The sequence below is a fragment of the Microchirus variegatus genome (genome assembly GCF_963457635.1).
Source record: "Microchirus variegatus genome assembly, chromosome: 5".
Taxonomy (NCBI): Eukaryota; Metazoa; Chordata; class Actinopteri; order Pleuronectiformes; family Soleidae; genus Microchirus; species Microchirus variegatus.
Window position 1 is genome coordinate 29,050,670 of NC_139806.1, and position 24,797 is coordinate 29,075,466.

The window sequence follows — 24,797 nt, forward strand, 5'->3', positions numbered from 1 at the left end:
AAACAAGTTCATTTTGTCGATTGCGTTGAGGACATGAGTCTGGGTGACGATGACGATGAAGAGTCCAGCGTCGCAGTTTCACTGATTAATGATGACAGTGACGACCTGTGTGTGTGTGTGTTTTGGGTGATTTAATGAGCGCATGTTCTTTAAATCAAACACTAAAATCATCTCTGAGCGCTGGTTGATGATTAGTTCCGGTGTTAGCGGCGCCGCGTTGACTGAAAGCAGGTGATCGCCGTTTATCTCACGGACGGAAAGAAATGGGAACGTGGAGAAATCGGTAACGATCCACACAGATCTGTCGGGTTAGTGGTCGAGTTACAAAATACAGGGTTCCCACACCTTGGTCGACATCAAATTCAATGAATTTCCAGGACCAATTCTCATGAATTCAACGACTGAGTGTCCTGGCACAGGTTAAGACGCGAGGGCAACAGATAAGCGCCACTTTGTCCATGATCGTCCTTCAGATCTTGGTCAGAGTCAGTCTTTGTCATTTGCTCTCTCTTTGCTTTACCTGCCCATTGTTCTGCAACCTTTCAAGGGCCTTGAATCTCTTTTGTGTCACATTCACAAACGTTCAAGGATTTCAAGCACCCACGGGAACCCTGATAATATCTCGATATATGTATATTTTCTTGCTCTAACGACATGTTTAGTAGCAATATTAGCAACTACCACGCCCCGATTTCCATAGAATGTGATGCTAATAGGCTAACAAAGACCACCAGGTAGCTCCTGGTCACGATCATAAAGAGTTTGAAGACGGCAAACTGTGACTCCCTCGGTTCCTTCCTTCTCTGAACGAACCAGGAAGTAAACAGAGCACCAAGCATGTGACCTTACCTACTGGGAATCCCTTCTGTCAGTCAACAGCTGCTAGCATGTAGCACCAGGCGAAAAACACCAGTGCACAGAGATGATTTCAGTTCAGGATCAGTTCATAATGACTGCCGTTAGGTTCAAGTGGCTGTTGATGTTCGAATACTGCACTGATCGTGCATGTGTGTGTGTGTGTGTGTGTGGTTGTGTGTATGTTATGTACAGGTTGCGACTGCGTTTAGTTCTGGTGGCGCTTCATGTGCAGGGCCAGGTGGTCGGAGCGCGAGAAGCAGCGGCTGCAGGCGATGCACTTGAAGGGCTTGGCGCCGGTGTGTTTCCGGTAGTGTCTGGTGAGCTCGTCCGACCGGGCGAAGCGCCAGTCGCAGTTCTCCCACGTGCAGCGGTACGGCTTCTCGCCTGCGAGACAAAGACGAGGGAGGAGTTAGCACCGCAGGAACTTTTCCCGAAGGTAAATAAGTTCCTGTTAATCCTGGAAATGTTGGCGGAAAAGAGGCTATGGTTTCAAGATTTGGCCCAACAATAGTTCAAATGACAACAAAACTAATAAAACAGTGATTATATGAGGAATATGAGTGAACTTTGTGTAACATGGTCTGGATGTGTCTTGTTTTATGTTTAGTAAAAACACACAGAAAAGCTCTGACAGGAAATAAAGTAGAGAAGAAGAACAACAGAGAGAAGCGCAGACTCCTGCTGTGAGGCTGCAGTATCATAGATCACCACAGAGGGCGACAGAGAGCATGACAGCAGCTAAAGAACCTCTGTTTTATCTGTTCTATCACTTCTTGGTCTGTTGTTTGGCATTCTGAGGAAAAACACTGATGAACGGGGAATTTGTGGACTTTGGTCCCGACTTAAGGCGGAACTCGACTGGAAGTTCCTATTAACGCTGTTTTTTTGGTGTGTATCTGCGTCAATACCTTGTTTATGAAGCCCTGAAGGTTAGAAACAAACAGTTCAGCCACTGCTGAGAACGCTGTGTTTATTGTACTCTCGTGGCTCAGCGAGATCTCTGAAAATCCCGTAATAGTTACGTAAACAGCGGTTCTCCTGAACAGCAGATCCTCCTGCTCCGGGCACTAGTCCGGGCACATCCTGTTGCGTACATTGAACCGCAGAAGAAGAATAACGTCCGTTGTGGAGGTGTTTCACGAGCGACAGTGTCTTCTGACTCTGGGTCAGACTCCGGTCTAAAGTCATAAAAGGGACTGTGGCGGGGAGTCGTGAAGAAGCTATTTTTAAACATTGTTAATGTTGATGCAGTGCATCCACTGTTCCAGAGGGGGGAGCTGTGCTTCTGAGAGCTGGTGTGCTGAATAGTACTGGCCAATCACAAGACTCTGTCTTCTGGGGGTGAAAGTTCACTCTGAAACATCGCGACTCAGGAACACTGTCAGAAAAGAGGATTTCAATCGGCTCGTTTACAGCAACTAGGAGGTTTTTGCCCATAAAAACAAGTTAATATATGTAAGTAGACCTCCATAACTAACATGTGCAACAGGACCACTCTATGTGACCTTTTAGTGTAGAGACCCCACTGTGTTGGTGGCAGTGCATTAGGAGTGTACAGTGTATACCAGGTTAGACAAAAGGATGCATATCACACCTGATAATTACACACAGAAGTTTGACCATTTTTTCAGCCACTTTACGAGCAGTAAAACTTCCTGACAAACAACAAACAACTTAAAACAATACGAGTACTTGGTGGTCCAGTTCCTCATGGAGAAAACGTGTAAGTTACTGCTTTAACGTGGGAAAACGCCACGCTACCAGCCCTGCGGTGGCAGAGTCAAATCAGGATGTGCTTAAGAAAACAATCCGCCTGGTTCGACGAGTCCTTTCAAACTGGAAGACAAAAATTCTGCAAAAGTGCCCTGCAGTGTTTTCAACAATCACAATTTTCATGACGGAGCAGTTTGAGGACCCGAGTTCCTCAACGCTATGATGTTCCCGAATGTCTCGTTTTTTCCGAAAACCAAAAAACGATTGACTTTCTTTGGTATATGGAGCAAAGAAACCAGAAGCTGAAAAGCCAGAAGATGTTGCTCAAACTGGTTTATCGATGATCAAAGATGCATTTCATAAACGGTTAATAACCTTCAGCAGTTAATGTTATCACTTTAGCTAGGTTTGCTAACTAGCATGCTAAAGTTGTCCTTTTGAAAAAACATATTACGCAGTTATTTCTTTCATAAAATCGCAAAGCAACATGTTTACACACGTCAGTATGACTTATTAAATCAGGCACAATTGTAAAAGGTACAGCTTTCACTGCTAGCATCAACAAACTTGGAATTCTCAAACTAAAACAGTAAAAAAAAAGAGCTCGCTAACAATCCTAAAAGATAAAAAAGGTACAAATTAGACTTGGCTTGAAGGGACTACCTGTATTTGTCGGTTTTGTTTTCAGAGTGTAAACACAATATTGTTTGTCAAGAAGAAACGTCCCTCGGGATCCTTGAATTGCGGTTGCTTAAAAAAAAAAAAAAAAGGTGACCTGCAGTGTCACCACGACCTGTTTTTATTTCCCGAAATACTAATGACACGATATCTTAGCAGTCGATTGTTTCCGTAATTATAAGGTATATTTAAAAAACACAAAAGACACAGAAGCAGCGAAACGGGAGTCCGAAGAATAACGAGTACATTTTACAGCGCTCCACCCAAACGTCTGACAACAAAGAAAGAATAAAAAGCCCAGTTGAATAGGCCGGTAAGTACACGAGAGGAAGAAGAAGAAAAATAAGCCATCACTGAGAATAAGTGTCTGGGAATCAACAGAGAGGCAGACATTTTGGACGTCCCAGACGTAACGTCGTCATTTGCTCTTTTGCTTCACTTTACTCGCTCATTGTTCTGCACAGAATCTAGTCTACGTATATGCAGAGCATGAAACAGTAGGTGGCGCTGTAACAAACAAGGGAGAAATTTACCTAAATATCAACTTAACTTATTTATGGACAAAAATTCAAGCACTTTCAATGACCCATGTCTATTGAGGGCAATTTTCCAAAAAACTTTCAAGGATTTCAAGGACTCGTGGGAAGCGTGCTGACCACTAGATGTCACTAATGCTTAAACAATGGACCTCGCAGTGTGGTTGACCGTTGTTCATGACAGAACTAAAAGAGAAATCAGTGTTTAAACTTATAAAAACACCTTAGTAACTCATATTTATAACCCTTCCGATAGTGAATCCTTCATATTTCAGGTTTCATTTTGAATTACACTTAAGCTCTTTGTAAACTCTCCTGACAGAGCCAGCGTCGGGGAAGCGTGACTCTCTCTGGCCGTTTGTGTCATTAAGCACTCGTTACCAGCGTCGACCGCACTGATTAGATTAGCTTCTGCTATTGACCATCGATCACTGCAGTGGCAGCTGTGAGCAGAGGGACGGGGTCCAAAGAGCAACGGGACAATACGTGCAAGAACTTTTGTTGAAAATAAGACGCTTTCCAGACGTGAAAATCCACAAATCCCTGCTTTTATTTTATATACAAACTTAAAGCAAACATAACATAAAGTCACGCGGCATGCAGCAAAAAATAATGGGAGCCTTATACTCTCTATTAAGTCTCAGGTAAATTAAACAGGTAAATCATCACCTACTTGACACGTGTGACCTGAAAGCTTCAACAAATACAGGCAACCGAAGAATATTAGAAATAATAACAATAACTTACAAAGGTAGTTGGCATTTTTATTCAATAAAATGTTATTTCTGCTTCATAAATGTCATAAATAAGGTTTTGGTATCATCTACAGCAGTCAATTAAATTTATTTAGTTTGTGGCCAAAATTCCAGGTTTTTCACCACTTTCTGCACATATACATACGTGCAGGATAAAATACTGGAGCATTTTACTCTCTGTGAAGTCTCTATTAAGCAGGTAAATGATCAAAATAACACCTACTTGATGCTTGTGAATAGAGGGTTCAACAAATACATGCAACCTAAGAATATTAGCAATAATAAAGATCATAATAACTGACTGAACAAGCTATATTTCAATTTTGGCTTCAGAAATGTTGATGGTCAGCACTTTTATTCAATAAAATGTTATTTCAGCTTCATAAATGTGAATTTTTGGTACCATCTACAGTAGTTAATTGAATTTCTTTAGTTTGTGGCCAATATTCCAGGTTGTTCAGCACTTTCTGGACCAAACAACCAATTCCATCCATTTTCTACCACTTTATCCTTCACATGAGGGCGTACACTCTGGACAGAGACAGACAAACAGTCAATTTAGAGTGTCCAATTAATGTAATCCCCAATTTAAATGTTATATCAGCTTCATAAATGTGAATTTTCTGGTAGTCTACAGCAGTTAATCGAATTTCTTTACTTTGTGGCCAAAATTCCAGGTTTTTCCACCACTTTCTGGACCAAACACCTAATTCTGTCCATTTTCTACCACTTTATCCTCCACATGAGGGCGAACACTCTGGACAGAGACAAACAGTACATACAGTACAAAGTGTGCAATTAACCTAATTTCCAATTTGCATGTTTCTGGACAGTGAGGAACCCTGGAGAACACACCCTGTGAGAACATGCAAACTGGGATACAAAAGGGTGACGACCACGTGGCCCCCGAACGACTAACGGATCAAGAAAATAATCGCCGGTTGAATCATTAATGAGAATAATCTCCAATCATAAACTGCTTTAACTGCCCACACAGGTAAACTTGGAGAAATCCAACAATCACTCACTCCAGCCTCCTGTTTGGACAATATCCTGTTTCTAGAGTTCAACGCTAATGTGTGTGTGTGTAGAGGTGGAGCACTGATACGTCTCCATATAAAAGGCCGACGCTCTCGACCTGCAGGTGTGTTTGGTTTTGCTCAATACGTTCGCTGTCAGAGTCAAAAGCACTGCCTCTCTCTCTCTCTGACCAATATCCTTGTGGGCGAGCAAACAGAGCAAACACTCGACGCTCGGAGTAGAAATGATCCTCAACAAGCTGCCAAGAGGTCATGTGATGACCTGCCCTATAATCCCTCCCTGTGTGCAGTCATGTCCGTCTGTAGAGCGCTGTGTTTGGGGAGAAATCACATTTTAATGCCTCTATTACCCTGAACAAAATAAGTGTGATTCACCAAATTAGTCACCAAAATAATCTTTTAAAATCATAAGAACTTTGTTCTCTACAGCACAGTGGCCCTGAAGAGCAAATCACCACACACGAAACACAACCAAAAAGCGGAAGACACAACGACAAAAGTGGAAAACACAAGAAAAGCGGAAAATGCGGCAACAAAAGTGGAAAACACAACAAGAAAAGAGGAAAACACAACAAGTAAAGTGGAAAACACAACGACAAAAGGGGAAAACACAAGAAAAGCGGAAAATGCGGCAACAAAAGTGGAAAACACAACAAGAAAAGAGGAAAACACAACAAGTAAAGTGGAAAACACAACGACAAAAGTGGAAAACACAACAAGAAAAGCGTAAAACACAATGACAAAAGCAGAAAACAAAGACAAAAGTGGAAAACACAACAAGAAAATGGAAAACACAGCGACAAAAGTGGAAAACACAATGACAAAAGTGGAAAACACAACAAGAAAAGTGGAAAACAAAACGACAAAAGTGGAAAACACAACAAGAACAGCGGAAAACACAACAAGTAAAGTGGAAAACACAACGACAAAAGTGGAAGACACAACAAGAAAAGCGTAAAACACAGCGACAAAAGTGGAAAACACAATGACAAAAGTGGAAAACACAACAAGAAAAGAGGAAAACACAATGACAAAAGCAGAAAACAACGACAAAAGTGGAATACACAATGACAAAAGCAGAAAACGACGACAAAAGTGGAAAACACAACAAGAAAAGTGGAAAACAAAACGCCAAAAGTGGAAAACGGCGTCAAAAGCGGAAAACAACAAGTAAAGTGGAAAACAACGACAAAAGTGGAACACACAATGACAAAAGCAGAAAACAACGACAAAAGTGGAAAACACAACAAGAAAAGTGGAAAACACGTCAAAAGTGGAAAACACGACAAAAGTGGAAAACGGCGTCAAAAGCGGAAAACACAACGACAAAAGCAAAAAACACATCAACAAAAGCATCACTTTGCGTTTTGCTAAAATCATGTGTGAGATAAATTCATTTGAAAATATCTGAGTTCATATAGTGTGAGTTCAAACGTTACTGCGGCAAACATTTTTCATCATTCCTTTCTGACAATAATTGTACAATTTCAAGTGAAACTTGAACCACATGCACTTGGGACAATAATTCTTCATTGTCATTGTATATAGTGAAATGGGATAATGGCGTAATCGCCATCGATGGGAGACATATTCAGGATTTCCATCTTCCATTTGACGGCAAAACTAAAAAGGCCTTTAGAGGCATTTGTACAAAACAAACAGTAACTGTTTGAGCAGGTGGCTGTTTACAACGGTCAAACTATTAGTTCTCTGTCAGACGCACACACACACACATGTTAGTGAGTGCATGTATGAACAGATCATAAATCATAACAGACAAACAGTCTCTGCCGCACAAACACGGCAAAACACACACACACACAGACTCATAGAGGAGTCAGTGAAACGGCGACATCAATCACTGAGGGACAAAAAGCATCTGTCAGGTCGCTGTGTACTTTTATATAGTCGCTTACATGCTCTATAGGAGGCTACAAGTCTCTCTGTGACAACATGAGCCTGCTGCATGGGGAAAACAAAACAAAAACCCATCTCTTTATAGTTTAAAATGAACCAATATTTACTTTTTCAAGTAGATCCACTGAAGGAAAGTGTAAAATAAAATGAATTCTGTGAAAAATAAGTCTAAATCTGACTTTTCCCCCACCAAGAATCCTGTTTTTAATCTCCCAAACCCCTAAATGTGATAATAACCACACAATGCCCAAAACAATCATATCAAATAAGTAAAACTAGAATTATTTGCTCAACAAAACTGGTGATAAATATAGCTAAACATATTAATGATTACTACTAATAATCAAACGTGATCATTGTGATGGAAACAGTAATAAAACCAATCTAAACACCAGCAACAACAATTTCCTTCACTTCTACAGCTGTATAATAATATATGATTCAAATGACCATGTTTTATAAACGCGTCATAAACCTGACAAAGAGTCTTCATACAGAACTTTTTCTGTAAATGAGGCCCAACACATGTACATTTTACTTGCGGTATATAAAGGATAAAAGTGAGCACTTGTGTGCATTAATAACTGCTCTTCAATAGCTTAGTGGCAGCTTTTAATCCAAAGTAAACATTTCACATAGCGATGATGGCGTCACACATGAAAGCTGACAGTAAAGAGAAGCAAAGGTCAGGAGTTTCCACCCACTCTTAATGTTCATCCATCACTTCTTACAAACACACGGCGATAAGAAAAACAAGCTGAAAGTCCAGATTTTTCACTTCAGACCGATTGTTAACGACGAATAACGTTGTTACGTCCAGTTGGACGTAAGAAGGAGAGTAATAACACCGTTTTATACCCACGTTCTGACTGCTTTTACTGAGGCAAAGAGCAAACACTCGGAGGCTTTTCAGGACAATCATAAACTCTGTGGACCTCTCAGCTTTATCAGCTCAGTGAGTGTTTGTGAAGAGGGCTGGAGGGTTCCCTAATCGGGCTGATTGCACTCTACTCTTCACACACACACACACACACACTAACTAACACAATTACAAAAGTCAACGTACACAGCTCAATTGGCTGCAGAGGCCATGGTCAAGGCTGGTGACGGGGGGGGGGGGGTTGTTTTGATAGCAGAGTTGTCAATGAGCAAAGATAGTGGGTGGACTTCAACGACACGTGAGCGTAGAAACCTTGACCACGGTCATAACTGGGACTGCAGCCATTTATGGATTATTAAACCATTGCTAACAAAAAGTTCCAAGGTACTTTTAGTTTTTTTGGGAAAAAGTCGTTATTGTGATGACACTGTTTCAATTTTCAAGATACTAAGAAATGAAAACTAACCACGTAGTTACTACTAGTTTGCATAGCTTGTATCACGTAACCCTATTGCTCAATATATGCTAGCTATGTTTACATGGACACAAGTAATCTGAATAAAAACATGTGGTATAAACACGCCCATCCGTATACTGGCAAACTTTAGTTTTGCCTCCATGTAAATGATGGAATTATGAATTCAAACCACCACAAATAGGAGAACACAGCAACAAAAGCAGAAAACACTACAAGAAAAGTGGAAAAACAGCAACAAAATTGGAAAACACAGCAACAAAATGTAAGCACAGCTATTGTTTGAACCACTTGATTTATGAATGAGATGGAGATGGAGAGTCCAACAGTTAGAGAACCAGGTCACGCCCTAATCTAAGCAGATTAAGTGAACCAAATAAGAAATATGCATAACATTATATTATTTGCATAGGAGGACGTAAACACAGCAAATAGAGAATAAAAGCGGGCCTAGGTAAGAGCCTTGGGGTACTCCACAAATCAGAAACAGAATAAGGGTCAATTCCAATTCCTATCTTAACCCTCAAGCTCAACTGTGGGGGGCAGAATAACGCGAAAGCTGCGTCCAGTCTGTCATCAAACTAAGATAATACAATGGTTTTCATAATTTTTATATCTCTATTAACAAAGAAAATACTTCATTTGTAGCGTACTCGTTTCGCTGCTTTCGGTGCCATCTTTGTTATGTGAAAACACGCAGTGCATTCTGGGTAGCCCTTGCTCCCAAGGGTGGTCTCGGAAAATCTCAATATTGAGGGCGAAACAGCCCTTAAACTTGACCCTCAACTTAATTTTTCTGAGAATCGGGACAGCACTTGCACTAGAGGGAGCGGGAATTTTTGAGATTGAGGGTTAAGATTGAGGGTAAAGCAAGGAATTGGAATTCACCCTAAATCTCATAAAGATTCAGCTGTTTGGGAGGTTATTGAGAATTTGAGAACATCAACACCATTTTTGGGATTATCTCGTACAAAGACGGCCACTCTCGTAGCGGCACACTGTAGAACTTCCTGATACCGTCGAGCTGGGGTTGAAACAAACACCCTCACGAGGAAATAAAACAGACAGGAAATGATTGATAATAGTTTCAGATGAATAACTGGAGGGTGACACGTAACATCAATGTAATATGTGAGTTACAGGGATATAAAGCGAATGTGGAAATGTGCCCTCGGGCCATACCACAGGAATATTCTGCATGTAGGTGCACATGCACATACTGCACTGCTTAATCAGATGCCATCCATCGTCACCGTCGTCACAAGTCAGCAATGACAAATTGACAGATCTGTGATCTGTGAGGAAGAACCCTGACAAAACTCACATGTTAGTCTGCAGTATATGAACATTAAGATGATGCCAGGGGCAAGGCAGTAAAAAAATCCTTTATGTCTACTGGCAGCTGACGCAAAGTCGCTTTAATGTGGGTAATGGTTTCTTAAATATTTGCCGTTGACAGGAGATTGACTGTGGTGTGAGCTGAAGGTGTGAATGGACTTTTCTGTCATTATTTTTAAGTGGGCAAACAGAGATTGGCAGTAATCGACTTCACGCGAGATAAAAGCCTCACAGTAAAACCAAATCCAACACATTTAGGAGCCAACTCAAGGTACGAAACGTATTTCAAAATCAAAGTAGATTAAAATGAGGATTATAGAATTCATACCACAGAAAATAGAAGAATAAAAGGGGTCCTCGGTAAGAGCCTTGGGGTACACCACAGATCAGGTACAGAGTAAAAAAGGTAAGATGCTGAATGCAACAAACAATCTATTATTAAATGAAATGCCTTTTTTTTCGGGACCAAATCGTCAGATTAATCGATCATGAAAAGAATCGTTAGTTGGAGACAAAAGCAACATATTCAGGAGCACCTGAAACAAGATTATGAATGATATTGTAGTTATTTATCTATGAGGACTTAAACACAGAACATAGTATAAAAGGGGGCCTAGGTAAGAGCCTTGGGGTGCTCCACAGATCAGAGTCAGACTAAAGACAGTGAAGCCGTTTGGAGTAAAAGTGATGAGACGATGACAAATTATTACCATCACCGTCTTTCGACATAAGAAGAAGCAGAATTTGACTTAAGATTTCACGAAATGTCGTCTCGCTTGCATGGGCCTTTCTTCATTTGCCTGGATTACTCGCTATTGTCAGCCCAGAGCTCCCTCACATGCTTAGCCCTTGAGTCATCAACAGCTGAATGCAAAACAAGACCGGGCAGGTCGCGAGTTGCCAGATCACGAGTTAGCAAAGTCTGCCGGTATGAGGGTTTAAAAAGGTGACCAGAACACGCCATCAGCTAAAGCTGTGCTGCCTTTTCACTTTTCTTTAAGGCAAACCAAGTCACCTCAGTTATTAACAGAGAAAGTAAAACGTGTCTTCTTGCACTGGGGTCAGGAGCCACCCTGAGGGGGTCATGAGATGTTTATCAGGTTAAGACAAGAGGAATTTCTGAGCACAGGGTGACATTTTTCCCATTTTTCTGGTGCATAACTGCATAATTTGACCCTATAGGGCTTGTAAAATTGTTAAATGAAGGCAATGTGAAGAGGAATAACCTGGGTAGGAAAGGTTGTGAGGTGTTACGGTCGGTAGGAAAAGATTTATAAGCGGTAGCTACAGGCGACAGAGGTGTTCGCGAGGCAGTCGGGATAAATCAGTTTGACGTCTTGTCAAAGACAAAACCTCCTGCAGGTGCAGAAGGATTTTTACGGCGGCGCGTTGATAGACGGTCACGGGTGATGATCATTTAGCTGTTGATGATAGCCAGTGAAAGCCTGTATTTCAACAAAAGAGCCACACACTTTCCTACCACGGACAATCTTTTCTTTTATATTATGTTATTATATTCACGTTTGCCGTTTCTCTCTCCCTGTTTGTGTCAAAGTAAATCTCCAAATCTCTGGAAATGCACAGGTTTCATCTTACAAGACGGGCCACGCATCATCGAAACCAGCCTTCCCCCATTCTTGCATTCTAACTCCCCACCTCCTCCTTCCTCCATCCTCTGAAAAGCAGGAGTAACTGGTTTGGCCTTTATTTTTTACCAGTGTGCCTTCCCCATGTTTCCCCCTCTTTCATTCAGCCTCGACACTCCTCCCCTCCCCCCTCTTCCCTCTCTCTGGGGAAGCTCGGTGGACAGGTAAGAGCATGCATGGAAAAACAAAAATAATAATATAATACGAAAGACATTAAAGCCACAAGACTGTTATTACATTTGCGCTAAATCTCTATTGTCGTCGCTGGGTGTAACGAAACTGGCGATTTGACAAAATAAGCAAAATATACGCGCCGAATTAACTCGCAGCTTATTGGCAACTATATTTGAATCCCAGGATTAGTTTGGGATTTTTATGGAAGCACAAACACATATAGACAGAGCAGAGCAGTGATTCCCAAAGACTGGGATGGGACCCATCTATGGGTTGCAGTTGGGATTTATTTTTAGTACATTTTTTATTAGTTTTAATTAATTTACCAAACATCTATTCGAAATGGTCTGTTTACCAATTCAAAATTATATTAGATGTGACATATATATCGGGACTACAGATGAAATTTAGCTAGTAGCTAATTCTGGTAAGGCTGAGAGCCTTGCATTGTCCCTGTTAAATAAACAAATAAATAAATATCTTCGAATTAGTAATTTCATAAACACAAATTAGTTATTTTCAATTCACACACAATAAGATGACGTTCACACCTCTCAGTTTACCGAATTGACATCACGTACACTTGTGAAAAAGAGCCATTGCGTAGGCTTGTTGCACACATCACAACGTCACAACACAAGAGTTCCCTCACCTGTGTGTGTCCTCTGGTGCGCCTTCAGATGAGAACTCTTTGTGTAAACTTTGGTGCAGCCTGTAAAAGAAATCACAGATTCAATCGTGAGGCAGATTCCAGTTCCAATAAAAGGTGAGATGCAAGAGAAAAGAGGTGCACGGAACAGTGGAAGGACCCGAGAAACAGTCTGTAAGACGGTTTTAATGGGCGTAGAGTTCATCTATTAACCTTTAAGTGTCAATAATTAGCTCACATTATATATTCATTGTGTTGTAATTGTGTGTTGGATGAGGCACTGACTGGAAACTGAAGTTTCACCTCTCCATAAACCAAACCCCATTGAGAAAATCAGCGTTTTTAGCTCACTCAGATCCGAGCTGCAGGTCTAACTGCACCTGATAACGAGCCAGTTATTTGAATCAGGTGTGCTGGAGCAGGAGGGAACTGGGTTCCCAGGACCAGGACTGAAGAACCCTGATCTATTAATATTGGTTTCCAGTCAGAAAGTGAATAGATCAACTTAGTTAAAGATATAAATATCATTAACACTGAAAACAAACATTAGCTGATGTCATACAATATCCTGGCAGTGGATTCTGCAGAATTGTTTTTACTGTATTGTGTGTGTGTGTGTGTGTGTGTGTGTGTGAGCATAGGGGAGGCCGTGCATCACAGAGAGATTTTTATCTCCGCTTTTCTCTTCAAGGGTTTATTTACACAACAGTGGCACTTGGTAGACAACAATTTGAACCAACTTGTCGGAGCAGTTATGTTGAAACTTGTTTTTTCATTAGTTATTTATGCGGCAAACTGTCATTAAAAAGGAAACGCTCGCAAGCGCCCCGAGCTTTTCGCAGCAAGTAGTGGGCAAACATAGGAAAAGTTGCAAGGCTACGTTTTTTAACTATGTTTGAGCGGATAACGGCACTGCATACTGTTTTATGTGTCACCTCGGGGGCTTTTAACCCATGATCGGCTCTTCCAGTGACCACACAAAGACACCAGGAACTGCAGGGGACAGGACAGTTGTCAGGAATTAAAAGTTCAAACAGACCTGGGTAGTCGCAGAAGTGGATCCTCCTCTTCTCCAGCTCGGGGTTGTTCCGTCGGTTGTATTTGGGACCCGTCAGGACGCCCTGGCCGTGCGTCATCAGCAGGGCGTGAGGCGACAGCCCCGTCACCTTCATCCCCCCGAGTCGCTGCTGGTACGGCGGCGGCGGTTGGGACGCCAAGCTGAGCAGCTCTGCCTGGCCGTCGGGGCTCCCGGGCTGGGAGTTGGGAGGCGAGGGAGGGAGGCTGTGGGGCGCCGGGTGCTGGGAGGAATTGGGCGAGGCCTGGTAGTAGCCGTGCTGCTGCTGCTGCGGGGCGTGGTGTTCTGCCATCATGTAGTTTCCGTTACTCGTGGGCATCGCGACGCTCCCGAGGGTGAGCATGGTCCTGCTGCTCGAGGAGGTGTGCGTGGACGAGCTGGTGTGCGACAGTGGGAGGTCGCCGCACGCGGAGATGGGCATGTGGTAGACCTGCGGCTGAGGTGGCGGCGGTCCGATGTGAAGCTCCGAGTCCAAGTTTGGCTGCTGCTGAGATCCAGCGGTGGCCACTCCCGCGGCACTCATGTCCGGTTTGATGAAAACATTGTTGACGACAGGTGGCACGCTGAAGACGGAGGTGAAGTCCGGCAAGGCCTGGGTGGCGGCGGTGGAGATGGAGCACGGGACCTCCAGCCCGGGTTCTGTCTTGATCTGCTGGGGCGTGAGGGTCTTGTTGGGTCTGTAGAGGCCTGTGCGGAGGTGGGTGGTGCTGGGGAGGATGAGGTTGATGTTGAGGCTGTAGGGAGCGATGGGCTTCTCCTCGGAGAAGTACTCGTCTATGACGGACGCGCTGTCCCGTCTGTACTTTTTGTCAATGATGTCAGGCGGGGCCGTCAGCAGCGGACTGTTGATCTGTGGCAGGTATTTGTCCAACTCTAGCCGAGTCTAGAAGACAAAGAAACACAGGAAGGACATGTTTAAAGGAGTTCATTCAGTCATCCGTCATAAAAACCTGCAGCTTTTTGTTCCTCAGTGACCATTTTGTATCAAATATGGTTCCATAAAGACTGGATCCAACCTTTCCCTGGAGTAAAACCCAAGTTCAACTCTTGCTACTGTCCCAGTTCTTGCTATGACAGAGGAGTAGACCTTAATCTACACTCTAAATTGTCTTTGTGCTCAGCATGGACGGGCTTAACCTCCACCTACAACCCTCATGTGGAGGACAAAGCCATTGAAATTAGATGGGTTAACCAAAACCCAACCTTAAAGAGGCTAATATTGGATACCGTGTCGTGTTGCTACAGTAACACCACAACAAAACTTGTTTGCAGTGTTGTGTACATACGATAAACTGGTCTACCAGTGTTTACAAAGCATTGGAGGACAATTTCTGACATCTTGAAAGGGTTTCCAATTTTGTAGGGCTACATTTTAGCCAATTCTCCTTTTAGAAATGGGATGGAGCCTTAGTGAATGGACGTATTTGATTCAACAAACTCTTCTTAGAACAGAGGGTGTGACCTGGAAAAACCGGTTGAAAAGTCATCCATAAATAAAACGACGGCCTTGCCTTGAATTTCTAAAATTAAACTTACTAATTTTATCTTATTCAAAACGAGTTAACATGGATTATATAAAACAACTAAAATGAGGTTAATCTGCAAAATGTGACAATCAGAAGCTGTCAGTTGTGGCTGTTTTCTCAAGACACAACTGTCTTGTGAAAGTTGTGTCCGCTGTTGGAGATGTTTTCATGAAACAAGACCAGACACGTTGAGTGTACGAGAATAAAAATACATAAATAAAAATAGCAGGTGTTTTACATCGTGTTCAGTCAGTGGAGAGCATTATCTGATCTGTGTTTGTCAGTCATTCAGAGTCTATGAAGCGAACAGCGACTTTTTTTGAGGCGCACAAGCCGTTACATACAAACCTGATTAAGATGAACAGCTCGTTTTCAGGCTTCTGCAGAGCTTGATGACGAGCTGTTCAGCTGAATCAGGTGTGTTGAAGCAGGGCAAAATCTAAAATATGCAGGGCAGTGTGTCCTGAGGGCCAGTGTTGGGAAACACTGACTTAAAGAATATCTGCTGTGGGGACCACACACACACACACACACACACACACACACACACACACACACACACACACACACACACACACACACACACACACACACACACACACACACACACACACACACACACACACACACACACACACACACACACACACACACACACACACACACACACACAGATTGACTGCCATTGATTTGCACAGCTCAAACAAAGCCTCATCTCTAACCTTAGCCTCACCACAATTCAAATTAGCCCTGAATCGTAGCCATATTAAGACCAGGTTTTTAGTCTCCATGAGGACTCTTGGTCCTCACAAGGTCAGAAAAGGTCCTGAAGGACAGAGAAAATGACTTGTGGTTGATGTAAATGTTCCTTAATACTGTGCATGTTTAAAAAAATGTATTTAAGGTTGTATGATAACTGTCTTTGTTTTTGTATCACGAGTGTCCTTTCAGATTGTTTCTCTTAGCCAGGCGTCTTCTGAAAAGAGATTTTAATCTTGACATGGCATTACGATTTATCATCTAGGACACCAAGATGATTTAGCATCTGGGACATCAAGATAATTTAGCATCTGGGATATCAAGATGATTTAGCCTCTGGGACACCAAGACGACACCAAGACGACACCAAGACGAGAGGTGAAGCATGTTAGATGGCTAGACATCTCCTACGACGTGTTTCTGGACGTTGACCGAGAGGGTAACACAATGCTGCTGCTGCTGCTTTCAGCTGGAATAGTGACGCTCAAGAACGTTCTGTTGAGTGTTGCCAACAGTGCGCCTGCATATTTGACGTCTCCTCTGGGAAAGACCACGACTGACCAACGACTTTGTCGCTGCGTCTGGCGAGGTTAACAAAATAAGGAGTTCTAAAGTTAACAGTCCCTGTCAATATTGTGAATAAATCGAGAAATCCTGCACTTTTGATTTTTAACATTATCATTTACCCTAACCCTAACCCTAACCCTCATTATCACATAATTGCTGTATTGTGATATTATTGGTCTATAAATTATCAATTACAAAAACTAAACACAAACTATGACATAAACAAACATAGACAGGTGGTTTCTCTGTGGGCGTGGCCACTGCTGAGTGGTTTGAAGACGACAATGAGTGGGGGAGGGGGGAAGAAAAAACTATTCAAAACAAAGGCTGAAGGAATGAGACGGAGGCAGAGAAACCTAAACAATGTCAGGTAAAAATAGACCTGCTGCTGCTGCTGCTGCCACACAAAGTATTCACAAAGAAAACAGATACAGATGCGCCGCCCAAGACAAAAAAAGAAGATGCTGGCGGCCGATTGGATGATCAGATTGATCAGGAAGTTGCTTGGACATACCTGTAACGTGGAATCTGAACGATTCCTGTGAATTCACCGCTCTCTCCTATGTAACTGACACGCGTTTGATGACCTTTTTATATTATTGACTATACGGCAGGCGACGACAACTGAATATTTTCGTTATCGATTCATCTGGAGATTATTTTCCAGATTCAGTGATTAGTTGTTTGGTTTTCTAAACCTCTAAGTTACTATTTTCAGGTGTTTTTTTTTGTCATGAAAGAGAAAGAAAAACTAAATGCAATCACATTTCTGAAGCTGAAAACACACTCTGACATTTAAAAACAGTCAAAATGTGCTGGCGCTGAATTTACTCAACAATAAATAATAAAATCAATGAATAAAACAACAACAATTCTTCATCCAAAACAATAAATGTACTAATTTCCCTTCAAAAATTCAAATATTTGACATAAAATGGGCAAGAAAATTCAAGAAAATTGATTGATTGAATTGGAATAATCTAAAGGACGTGATTTTCATGCTATTACTTCATTATTAACGGTTTCTGTGAAGGATCAGGATCTGACTCTGAGTTTTTAAACTGAACAAAACTTCACTTCCTCTTTCTTTTCACCCCCCTGATTATTTGGGGTAAATGACTTGACGAGGCGCTGACGTGACCGAGGTCACAGTCATAAACCTGAACAGGTACAAGAAAGGAGAAGTGAATGTATTGTGTCAGCGCTAGGCTCCTGCAGCACAGGCACGCAACGGTTACATTGAGTTTCTCTTTTTAATTGTTGAGTGAATTATTAATCTTTTATTTTCCTTGCTGTTTATGACACTGACTTCTTCTACACTTTTGATTGCATTGATTTGTCTTTAATCTTCAAATGCTACGTTCATTTAAAGTTAAACTAGTTGGGCTGGACAATACGGGCAAACATGCTAACACAATAAAAGATTTTAAAAGCAGTTGACATCTGTAATCAAATAAATTAAAGTATATAAGTCATTATTACAGATTTAAGGGAATTGAATGAATTTAAGTTTTTTGCAAAAAACGTACATATTGAACCTTTGGTACATTGTTATTGAGAAAAATTATATTGCTTTAAACACTGTTATTTAATTATTGCCCACATTATTGAACAATCTAATTTCTTGGATTATGCTTTATTCAATCACTTACTAAGTTAATGGTCAATTATTTTGAGTTATTTTTTTAAATAATTATTCTAACTTTTCAGCTTCTTAAATGTGATTATGTTCTGGTTCCTTTGCTCCAAATAAACAAATAAATCATTAAAACTGATTTATTTTAATTTGTGGTCATCCTCCAAACATTTACTGGACCAAACAAATGGAGGAAATACTTGACACATTCATGGATTATGAAAGTAATCGTTAGTTGTGCGCGTTTGTCAGGTCGTATCCACAGACTGTAATTGCTCCTGAGCTCACCACCACCTCATCGAGGCTGCAATCTGAGCACTTGGTGAATTTAAAGTCTTGGGTTTTTACTGCAGGAAAACAAAAAGGTTGTTTCCTTCCTTCTCACTGAAGATTCCCGAGTGTCTTTCAGGACGGGACACAAACAGGTTGAGCCTCTTTTCTTCAATGTACTATGCATAAGGATCCAACTAATGGTCACTTTCTCTGTTATTGATTGAATTGATTAATCTTTAAATCATAAAAGGTCAGAAAATTGTAAAAAAAATTGCAGTTCCCAAACCAAAAACACTCAGTTATTTGTCCACTCGCTAATGAGTTTTACAACTTACAAACACTGTTTGAACTCTTTAAAAAAATATATTGACAAATCGTTTATAATGCTACCACTTTCAATTCGAAATGTGTCATTATTTCAAATGTGGGGGTTGAAAGTGCATGTTCGAACTGAAACAACATATTTTTCAAATTCAAATCATAGACAAATTGAGGCTTAGAATCCAGTAGATGCTGCTGGAGCTTCCTCCTGTTGTCAGTGATTTCCAAAATGTCCATTCCATGTTAATAACAACAACAATTATTGAAATTGTTACTAAAGCAATGAAAACAGTGATGTTTTTGGAGCAACTTCTGATTTATCCGAACAAATTCAGGACATTTTTTCAAGCTTGATTTTTATTTCTAGCTGTGTGAATTCAAGAAACTGTTCACGCGAGGCAACATGAAAAACATTGGATGATGAATTATGTGGAATATTATGTGGAATATCTTCAGTTCAAGACGGAGTCGGTTAATAATTGGAGAACATGTACAACTGCTCTGATTCCTCCTGCCTGATAACAAACAGTCTCTTATCAGTTCACTTCAGGTTTATGGGATGGAGTGGGAGTTTCCACACAAAGGCAAATATGACATGCACTACAAAGGGAATATGCTTCACGCGGCTATCCAAGCGTCCTTCTTATCGGACTCCTCGCAGCCATCATTTTCCGCTCAGTGTCTCTATAACAGTTTCAAATTATAAAGCCTGAAGTCAAAAAGTCGCTGAATTTGGACCCAAAAACAATGCTGCTGCCGCACAAATCTGTCAAAAACAAAAGGAAAACAGATTTTTATCACAGTCCAAAAGTCCAAAGGCATCGCAGTTTCTCCTGCTTTTACACAAAAACACAACTAACGGGCAAAACTATCAGACCTGACTGAGGGAGCATCCGTGTGTATACAGCAGCAGAGCAGGGGCGGGTGGAGACAGGAAGATTTTATCACATCACGTCAAACTGCCGAAACAACTGTTTCACTCGTGAAACTTTTCGTGGACGCTTTGTTGTGTTTTCAGTTGTCTTTGCTAGTTCAATGTCTGTGTGTCTTGGTCACTTATACACTCAAGATTTAAATTAATATTTAATAGGTAATCGAATAAAGTTTTTGTGTATTTATCAAAAACAAAAATGCATAAAGTTACACAAATCAGCTGCTTATTTGCATACATTTTGGCTGAAATCACAAAAAATCTGTTGAATGTGCCATTTCACGTCTACATCTACTCTACGTTGTCCTGAAAAGGGTTGTTGTTGTTGTTGTTTCATGACATAAAATAAAGTAGGAGTCACCCTCACACACTGCTCCACCGACCCCTGAGCAATGGGATCTGCCGCCGTCTTCCTCACCCTCCTTCACAACAAACAACAAACAAACCCCGCTCTCTGCGCTCGTCAATTTTTCCTTCTTTATGACTCGCAAGAATGCAGAGGAAAAATGGTGGCCGTTCGCCTTTGGATCTCCATAAACTGTGATAGCGCCGGGGCCCCCGCGCTCTGCACGCAGTTTAACAACCGAAACAAGGAATCAAGACAAGACGCCGAGGTCATCGGAGCAAAAAATACAACCTTTGAGACCGATGTGGGGTTTTATGGCCACAGATGGAGGCAGAGATATGGAGGCTTGTTTTGGTTTTTTGTGAGGACAGATACAACTACAGTGCAACAAAATGGACAAAATCCACTCACTATTTACACATTTTTTTCCAGTAATTACTGTCATAATATCATTTATTTACTGCTTGGTTATATCTTGAATGCTTCACTCTCTATTCCCTTCAGTAAAGTGCAATAAACATGCAAAAATGTAATGTAATACACTTTCTTTGGTCAATGAAAGAAGACTTGTTGTGTCTTAAAAATCTAAAACATTCAGTTTACTGTCAGAGGAGCGAAGTAACAACTAAATCTTCACCTTCAAGTTAATGAAACTACATATTTTTTATATTTAACAAAAAACTTTCTATAAAATAGTATTCTGGTGAATTATCCAGCGTAATCCAGTGGACTATGTGCAATAATCTATTTACTCATATTTCAAAAGGGCGTACGTGTGTGTTATGCTATTTATTTCTTTTCTAAGAGCCCCATTGGCAGAAAGGCTCTGTTAAAGGTAAATTACCGTATTTTAGATATTCCCACAATTAAACAACAATTAAATTTACCGGGGTCTTTGACCTCAACACACTGCAGTATTACATGCTATTCTGTTGATCGCAGAGTTTAAAGCCACAGGCTTCTTCAATGAACTGACATTTATCATGATAATTACACTAATTTGAATAAAAGGTTAATTACGGTAATCTTTGTGGCCGTGCATTTTTCCAAAAATATTTAATTTCAGCTCCTGCGACTGCAATGAGCTGCTGTAACATGAAGCAACAGTTTGCAGCACTATTGTGTCGACGTATAAGTCATCTCAGGACAGAACGTCTCTGGAAACTATGCCAAAATTATCCCTGTATTCAGGTTAACTCTGTGACCTCTCTAACGTGTCTGCGTCCTTCTCCTGTTTCTGGTCTCTCTTTGTTCGACATTGTCCTACAAAACAGGGGGAAAAAAACTCTCAAACGGAGCCAGCGGCAACGTAGGTGAGCGGTTACTGAGAATAATCGCTGTGTGTAAAGGTGATATATAGTATATGGAAATCATCGCCTGAAGAAATCAACGTGGCACTGACTTTTGCTGACGTTTGTTTTGTCTCGCCAGAGCAATTTTCCCGTTTTTGCCAGACGAGCGCAGCGTAAACAGTGAAACAGTTAAAAAAAACCTGTGGCGTGCAGGTGACAACATGGTTCAAAGGATGAATCTACCCCATTTCGGGTCAGTCAGGCTGATTCATGGGTTTGCAAATACATTAAAGGTTTTACGGCAATTATATTATGCAGTGTTCTATTTGCATAGGAACTCTGGACAAGCCATTGTCTGCAGTATTTGTGGAACCACTTGGAAAATCAGCCTTGTAAGATTATGGTCAATGGCCTGGAGTTCACGGAATAAGGAGGTCTCGCGAGAAACAGGTACTGCTTCATGACAGTAAATATGCACACTGTGTCGCCAGGTACCGGATATAAGATGTACACATTTGAGAAACGGGCCACGAGTAAACATCTGACCGGCCTTTTTTTTAGACAAACAGTGAGGTTAAAGTGATATACGATGGATGGATGGATGGATGTTTACGGTGGTGTAGTATGTTAAATATGTACTCCGAAACTGTAGGGGGAGCTCTGTAGAGAGAAACTGACCAGACATCCACTTTAAAAAGTAAAAAGTAGCTTTGTTTGATTGGAGTTTCCGAGTTAGATATCAAAGTTCAGGGGTCCGAGATAGGTGCTGGGTGGTACACCGCTTCATACCAAAAACTTACCAAAAAATTCAATGATATGATTTTTTCATGTACCACAAGACCGGTATATGAAAAAAACAGAAGAAGATCTGTCACTTAATCAGGAAGTGAGCTGAAGCTCATGATCCCACGCTCATCAAACTTGGCTTTTATGTTGCGTTGTTTTGATTTGAGACAGAGCGAGACACCCATAGTGGCAAAAATATGCTAAAAATTAGCATGTTAAGTCAGCCATGTGCCAACTCAACACTAAATTCCGACTGTTTCCAGACTTTAAAGAAGTCTAACCCTCATTTCCTACATATTTCACCTGAAAGCTACTTTTAATCGTCATTTAGTCGTCATTTTATTTGCTCTAACCCAAACGAGCCGAGCCTAAGTCACTCCACTCTGCCTGTGATCTCTCCAGTGGAGAATGAAAAGCACGGAAACAAGGTGATTGTTTGGTAACTTAAAACTCCACCAAGTAACCCAGATCTGTCACGTCAGTCAGGCCTGATATTAACACCGACAAAAACAAGTTCACAAATCTCACAGAACAATAGTGACACCGTCACCATACATGGATTCTGTAATAATTATTAATGTTCGATTAATTATCTTTCATTATTATATTGTACCTAGGTCTTACAAGACACCATTCAACAAATATACTTTATACACATAAAGAGCCAATTTATTAGGATTGCAAGAATTAATAACTTACTTTTAATACTTTTAATAACTACTTTGATGAATGATTAAATGGTTTGAGTTCATTACTCAACTCCACACAAGATAAAAGCATGAGTAAAAACAAAAAAACACACATTTAAGGTATGAAACTCGGGATTAAGTGAGCCAAATGAGGATTATGGATAACGTTATTATTATTATTTATTAATGAGGTCATAAACACACAGTTAATACAAAATCAAAGGGGGGCCTAGGTAAGAGCCTTGGGGTACTCCACAGATCAGATAGAGAATAACTCTGATAAAGATTCATGTGTTACAGAGAAAAAAAAGGTAAGAAGATGATTAGGGCTGCAATAATTATTCAATTACTACGTAGTTGATTATGCATTAAAAAGTGTTTTTTTTATATAATCAAAACAAGTTTCTATTCATTTTCAGCTTCTTAAATGTGAATAGTTGAGAAGATCATCACTATTTTAAGGTTTTGCACACTTCAATTGACATTTTCAACACTTTTTGGACCAAACAACATCAATTTATGGAGAAAATAACTGACAGGTTTATCGATTGTGAAAATGATTGTTAGTTGCAGACCTATTTTGTAGAGTAAAACATGAAAAAATTGATAAATTCAGCGAAAGTATCCGTAGAACTATTGAGTCAAATGATAATTACATAGATAATGTGGCACTGTGTGGTGGAAAGATGTTTAATATGAATAAAATGGCACAAGTCATGTTTGGATCGTCCTTAAAACAAAGAACAAAACTAATCAATCATGTTTCTTTTCAACTCAGCGCTATACGTGAATTTTCAAGCTGAGACTCGTCGACAGACGCTCACGTGGATGCAAATCAGCCAGAGTGTGCGTGTGCCTGTGTGTTGAACTGTGAGTCAAATCATTATTCAGAAAAAACCTCCTTTAACTGCAGCAAAAACAGGGAGGGATGTACCATCATTCACTAATAGAGGGGTTTACACGACAGGAAATAGGTTGAGTCTTGTCAACATAGTGACATCAGAAGAATTAATGCAAACACGGTGAGCGCAAACGTCTTTAAAATCCCTGCACGGAACACAAGTGGACTCATATCCGAGTATTGATCTCCAGGAATCATTAGGCATGACAGGATCTGCTGCACGGCACCTGGGTTACTCTGTAACCCGCCGTGCCGTCTGCGCGGCGGCCCCTGCGGGAGACCCTGCGGTGATATAACGACCAAAGAATCTGGAAATCGGTTTCATATCAGTGACTTATTCTGTCATTACAGCTGCAGAGTGTGAACGTGCAGCCGTTTGTTTCCTGTACATGTAAAACAGGACGTCAACGTTTAATCTAATCACTAAACTATTAAGATATTCAGCTAATTGGTTAAAGTTAACAAATTATTGGATTCCTGGTTTCTGCTGTTAAAAATGTGATTTCTTTGCCGCCGTCAATAAAGTTGTTTGTTGTGTTTTTGCTAAAAAAGTTATTTATCAAAAATAAAGTGAGCTGATCTGGAATTACTTATTTTAATTATTTCTTTTTTATTTTATATTTCACTGTGGTAAGAATTAGTGGAAGCTAGAATAACAAAAATCAATTTAGAGGTTAATTACTAACTAACATACATATATTTAGTTTCCTTTTGCAGCATGACTTTAAAATGTCACATTAAAATAAAACATCACAAAAACAACAACTGTTTTCATTATATTTAGGTTCCAGTGCAGTTACCCCACTGTATGCAACCTATTCAGCATCAAAACTGCAACACAACAACACAAGTGTGTGTTGAGCAGCTGATTCAGTCAGTCAACATGTCAAATATAATGAAAACTTATGGATTTGGGGCATTTAACAGCATTTATTAAGTTTCTGCGAGCAAAAAATACATAAACTTGTAATGTATTAATTAAGACATGAAATGAGTAAGAAGGTGTAAGAAGGAGTTAGCCTGAATCTGGGAAATT

The 24,797-nt window shown here is 40.7% G+C and overlaps 1 protein-coding gene across 1 annotated transcript in view; it reads right to left on the reverse strand.

The window, feature by feature from the left end:
• Nucleotides 1–1,063: 1,063 nt before the first annotated feature.
• The window catches only part of klf5l (Kruppel like factor 5 like), a gene marked incomplete at both ends in the record, with an annotated part of 28,283 nt that continues 4,549 nt past the window's right edge, over nucleotides 1,064–24,797 (reverse strand). Inside the window, 3 exons of the mRNA XM_083889877.1 lie at nucleotides 1,064–1,242; nucleotides 12,663–12,722; nucleotides 13,699–14,617. Coding sequence (XP_083746003.1) covers nucleotides 1,064–1,242; nucleotides 12,663–12,722; nucleotides 13,699–14,617 — 1,158 coding nt within the window. The remainder of the gene's footprint in view (nucleotides 1,243–12,662; nucleotides 12,723–13,698; nucleotides 14,618–24,797) is intronic.